This window comes from Tupaia chinensis, unplaced genomic scaffold (assembly GCF_000334495.1).
Source record: "Tupaia chinensis unplaced genomic scaffold, TupChi_1.0 Scaffold143204_1, whole genome shotgun sequence".
Lineage (NCBI taxonomy): Eukaryota > Metazoa > Chordata > Mammalia > Scandentia > Tupaiidae > Tupaia > Tupaia belangeri.
The window spans coordinates 291,614-297,611 of record NW_006203048.1 but is presented as its reverse complement, the minus strand read 5'-3'; the positions used below and the strand labels follow the sequence as shown (position 1 = coordinate 297,611).

The following is a 5,998-nucleotide window of genomic DNA, read 5'->3' as shown; positions in this document are numbered from 1 at the left end:
CCTGACCATCTGCTTGAGATTTTTCCTTTTGTTTTTTGGTTCTGTGCTTTCCCCACTTTAACCACCATCTTCGTAGATCCGATTCTTCTAGAATTTCTGATCCCTCCAATTCTCTACACATGTCTTCACAAACACTGTTTTAATTACTGTCTACATTAGATAGAAAACTGATGCCACATAGAACATGAACTGTGAACTCAGCAGGTGGTTCGTAAAGTCATTCTGTTCTTAGCAAATACTCTCTTCATGAATGTCCTTTTGTTACACTGTAAAAGAAGGGGGAAAAGTGAACCACCGACTCGGTTACTTGCCTTGTTCAATACCTGCACCCTTTAAAGTGCACTTGTGGTTACAATTTTTTTGAGTACTGAAAAGGTGAAGGACTGCTTTTCCACTGGTGACCCCAGTCATTCTTCAGTGGGTGTGTGTATACGGACGCAGCAGAAGGGCAATCCTAACTGCCTGCAGATGCCATTTGCAGAGACCCCAAACAGGCCGCTCGGGGCGAGGAGGGAGCCCACCACGTGGCCGGCAGGGCTCTAGTGCGCCTGCGCAGCGCCCACTCTGCCCTCGTGTGGGTGTGTGCGCAAGCGCACAAGGACCCACCCTGTGCCGCTGCCGTTGGATACCCTAGCCGCCCGAGGGGCCTGGGAGCCGGCTGGGTGCTGGGCTCCGGGCTACCTCTGTGATGGCCGCTCAGCAGGCTCTGGGGACCTGGCGCTGAGGGCACCGCCGGCCTGAATCGGGCCTGGGCGCTGACGTGAGGACGCAGACAGGGTGCTGGACAGGCACGGCTGCGCCAGGGTGACCGGCCTGTATGAGAGACACCCCCCCCCTCCCTCCTTTGGTCTGGCCCTGGCTCTGAGAGGGCGAAACGCGATCCTTAGGACGTTGCACAAATAAAATGCCGGGTAATGTCACTTTGCTTATGGGGTCAAGTGTCAAAAGCCATGAAAGGGCACAGAGACAGAATATGGCTTCCCCCATATCTTACCTCCTCCCTAGCTCTACAGAACTCGGGTCTCGGCCACTCTCCTGCTCTCCTACTCTGGAGTTTGTAACTATTGAGTCTCTCAAGGCCTTGGCATACACCAGTGAGTCCCTTGTGCCAGCCTGTGACATGGTGGTTGGGGCGGCTGGGTCCCACATGACCAACTGCGATTGACTTCGTGAGCCGCAGCTTGAATATGCCTGGCGTGTGTGCCCAAAATCCCAAAAGGAGGGGAAAATGGAGGAGAAGGGATTGCCGCGTGGCATAACCCATTGGAAGGAGGATTCCTGTCTCTCTCTCTCCTATCTCTCTCTCCCTCTCCCTCTCCTCTCTCTCATGTGCACACACACCCTCCAGCAAATTTAAAAAAAGAAAAAAAAGAAATGAGTTCCTTGTTTTCTGGGAGCCAGTTCTGAAAGTCAAAATTTAGAATATTATAATGGGAATTAATGACAAAATATTAGGAGAACAAGGAGAGGAATATCCCAACAAGTTTGAGTCAGAGCAAGCTTTCCAAAGATTACTGCTAGCAGCTGTAAGGAGCTGAAAGCTGAGAGTGTCCAGGATGAGATTGAGAAGGTGGGCAGGGAACTATTCATGAAGGGTGAAGAATTTCTAGGAATTCTGAAGATAGAGGTTCATCTCTGCTAACAATGCTAAAGAAAAAAGTGATTTTTAGACATGAGTTTTTTCTTTTCTTTTCTTTTTTTTTGAGAGGTTTTTGCTATAGGGCGCCTGCTTTTGCCAGAAAGAGAGAGACAGACAGAAAGAGAAAAGTCATGCCCCAGCGGGGATGGACACACCGCAATCCCTTCTCCTCCATTCTCCTCTCGGGATCTTGGGAACGCATGCACATGGGTCTGGCGTGAGTTTAAGCCACCAAGTCCGGGACTCGACCCGTGATGGACTACATGGGAGTCCAGTGACATAGCCATTACGCTAACTGCTGGTCCCATAGACATGAGTTTTCTATGACTGTTCCAAAATTTATATGTGAAGCAAGTTTAGGGGTGATAATGGAGTTGAGAATGAGGGTGAGGTCACTATTTTGGGATTAGTGATGAAATCACCAGAAAATAAAAACAAGTGATTAAAATTTTATTTTTTTACAAAAATAGGATACATAATTGGGTTATAGCATATGCAAGTATAAAGTAAAAAAAAAAAATTTGAAATTTTTATCTTAGAGCATGTGTGCTCACCCAAGAGACAGTGAGAGGGAAAGTGAGAAATCACCTCTCAGAGGGATGACCACACTACAATCCCTTCTCCATTCTCTTCCTGGGATCTTGGGCATGCACTCAAACACACCTGGCATGATTTTCAAGCCACTGGGTTCAGGACTTGAACCACGGTCAGCCATGTGGGAATTCATCACCATAACCGGTATACCACCTGCTGGCCCAAGTGTAGAATATTTTTTAAGAAGAATTTTAACCAGTTACTCCAAGAAAATATTGTATTTATTAATTCCTTCATTCCTTTGCAGTGCCTTTTTAATAATTTTTATTTCTTTTTATTTATGATAGAGTATGTGTGTATGAAAACAAGAGAGAGACACAAAGCATTCCCTAGCAGGGCATGGTCATACCACAATCCTTTTTCTATCCCATTAAGCCTCTTGTGCTGGTTCACCCAAGCCAAAATCCATATAGGATCTGACTTTCTCTGTGTAATGCCTTACTGCTGTGCTGAGGGTCTGGCCCTCAATTGGGGTGCTTTTGGTGGAGGTCTGACAGAGATTCTAGTGCTCTTAAATACAGGACTCAAGTCACTGCATGGTGCTTGACTGTTAGCTACAAATATGAAAAGAATTTTTCTATATACACAAAAGGACTTATTTTTATTTTTTCTGACTTCAGAAGACTGAAAAAATAGCAATTTGGATATGGCTTTTTCTTGTTACTCTACATGAATTCTGCATTTCTGTAACCTTTTCTTTAATCATAACAAAATTCTTAATCTTGTTTGCCTATATGTGCAAACTCTTTATTACTTCTCAAAGATGTATTTGAATGTATAAAGCTTACTTCAGTTATCAACAGATTGTTTCTCTTTTCTGCTGCCCCCAGCTCTTATATTCTTACTTAGCTTTTTCTATGTGCTTTGTAGCATTGAAACATTCAGAACGTAAATTTTAGAAACTAAAGCCTAATTAAAATAGTCAAGAGACTTCAAGAGTGCAAGAAATGAAAAGCCATGAGCCTTTCTGGAAAGATCAAGACTCAAATTCTATGATTTTCAATTTCCCAGATGCATGGCTCATGTTATTCACCCATGTGTGACATACTAGCAGATGTAGAATTTCAGATCTAGAAAGGGATACAATCTTATAATAAGGTTATAATTATTAGACAGATTTTATCTCCATATAAATTCAATGATGATCTAAACAACAGGGAAAAATACAGGGTGAGAAAAGAACTTTTCAGATTGTGGAAGCAGCTTTGAGAAGTTGCCTGATGATAGAACAGGGTTTTGTTTTTGTTTTTGTTTTTGTTTTTGTTTTTTACGTGTAGAAAAAAGAACTAAATTACAAGCTCACATTTCTGGTGAATTTAAGGACAAGAATTTGGTTTTGAAAATGTAAATAGGGTGTTATGAATTGCATTGAACTGATGATGAATTACAAATGAATTGTTGAAAGTTTTACTGGAAATTCTCTAATACTATTCCCTTAATGTTCATATACTTTATCATCTGGAGACACTGTCCACTACTCAGAGATAGTATCTGTCACATACCATTTTTTTTTAATGTATACAGAAAGGCTTTTCAGTTACAGAGGCTATTTAGTATAGGTAGGTGCAAGTTGATGCCTCAAAGAATTTAAAGCATAGGAAAAAAGGAAGCTGTTGCTTGTAAGTTTGAGAAGGTGCCTCTTATTAAAGTTTATATGTCAATGGAAATAATGTATCCTCTGTCATTTTTAAAGAGTAATTTAAAATGTAATTCAATATATGAACTATCAGTTCACATATACATTCGGAAATAAATTTACTAGGAAGTATTTACTTAGTTTTTAATTATTCTCTCATTTCTGAGAAAATCTTGTTTCTGTGTTTTGTTTTGTAGAGGTTTGCTAATAAAGGTATCACCAAAAGTTAGATTCAAAATCATCTAGAGGAAATGCTGGTAGTATGTGTGGGAATGCAAAAATCTCCTCAGCAGATTGGCTTGTTTTAGGGGTAAGTAAGATTTCACTTTGAATGACTAAATTTAGGACCATGATCTATTTTAGTTTTTAAAAAGGATATCCTTGGATCTGCAGGGGGTAGACTTAGTCAAATCAAAAAAGTAAAAGTTGAAATCAGCAGATAGCATAATGGCTACGTCGCTGGACTCCCACATAGTTGAATGTGCTTCAAGTCCCAGACCGGCAGCTTGAAACTCACACCAGGCACATGTGCATACATGCCCAAAATACTTCTCTCCAGAGGAGACCAGCAGCTTGAAACTCACACCGTGGCTATCCTCCCTGGGGGGTGATTTCTTGCTTTCTGTCTCTCCAGTGAACACACTAGCCCTCTAGCAAAAAACTCTCTCTAAAAGAAAAGGTGAAAGTTTATTTCACTTAAAAAATGTTGATTGCTCTACAAATTTTGACTGATCTCATGTCACTAAACAAATATATGCTCAGCATAAATGCATTCATCACACACACACATGCACACAACACACTTACACAAGATAGTAGAAATACAAATAAGGAATAAACAGAAAAAAAGAAAGTATGTGTATTTTTTTTAAACTTTGAGAGGTATCAATTGCTCATCTGCTTTTTATATTTGTACCAATATCTACTCAGTAAACTGATTATAAATTTGTGTTAAGTTATGAACATATGACGTTATGGTTTATCTAGCACTCTTAATAAATACCAAAGAATTATGAGGATCATGTTCTTTCAGATCAGAAAGGGCGAAAACTTTTTCATTAGCTTGAACTTTTCCTCTGAATTTGGAGACTGTGTAGATCAGTTGTCTAAATCTTCCACCTAATTGTTCAGCAAAGTTATTAACTTCCTTGGGGGTTTCAAACTACACAGGCATACAACAAAGTTTTTAATCTTCTCTTCAGAATCATATACACATCATTGTCCTCTGTGCTCATTGTTTTGGGGGTGGGAGGTAGGGTAAGAGCAAAGGATCTGATCTTCTGGAACCCATTGGTTCTAGATTAAGAACCATTTTTAAATAAGAAAACCCATCTGGGACCAGCAGTTGGCGTAATGGCTATGTCACTGGACTTCCATGTAGTGAACCCTGGTTCTAGTCCTGGACCTGGTGGCTTAAACTCACGCGAGGCACATGTGCATGCGTACGTGCCCAAGATCCCAAGAGGAGAATGGAGGAGAAGGGATTGCAGTGTGGCCATCCCCCCTTGGGGGTGATTTCTTGCTTTCATTGTTTTTTAATTTCAATTTATTTATTTGCATTCATTCACTGTACATCATTACAGCATACAAAATGAGATTTTCCATCCAGAGTACACTATATATTGTCTCAATCAAGCACATCAACAAATATGTTATTGTCAGCAAATGATCTTCCATTTCTTGTTTTCTGTATGTTTTGCTTTTTTCCCCCCATCCTTGATTCCCTATCTCTTACCCTCTGCCATCTCCCATTCTCCTCCCACACTGTCTCTGGTATCTATGTTTGCTTTCTATACTGTTTTCCCCCCACATTTTATTGAATCACCAAAGACCCTAATCAATCCAAATACCCTCATAGCAAACACAGATGGCACACACATTTCCATGAACACAAGTCTAACTTTACGCATCCTATAAAGTAGCACCTAGCTGGGGCTACATATCCTACTGCAGTCATTGAATAGATGTATTTTTTTTAAACTTTTTTTTTGTAACTCAATTTACATTCCTTCCCTAAGCATCATCACAGCACACAAAATGCGATCTCCCATCCAGTACACAATGCATAGTGACTCAATCATGCACATTATAAAAAATTTTCCATTTCTAGTTCCTAGAATTATTTCCAC

General features: G+C 40.6%; 1 protein-coding gene across 2 annotated transcripts in view; it reads left to right on the top strand.

Moving 5' to 3' along the window:
• The first annotated feature begins 572 nt into the window (after window positions 1-572).
• The window catches only part of MS4A13 (membrane spanning 4-domains A13), a 30,570-nt gene continuing 25,144 nt past the window's right edge, over window positions 573-5,998 (top strand). Inside the window, exons 1-2 of one of the 2 annotated variants that reach the window (XM_006163822.2) lie at window positions 573-911; window positions 4,067-4,179. In XM_006163822.2, coding sequence (XP_006163884.1) covers window positions 4,132-4,179 — 48 coding nt within the window. In that variant the 5' untranslated portion in view covers window positions 573-911; window positions 4,067-4,131. The remainder of the gene's footprint in view (window positions 912-4,066; window positions 4,180-5,998) is intronic. The other variant, XM_006163821.3, reaches the window with a different exon arrangement.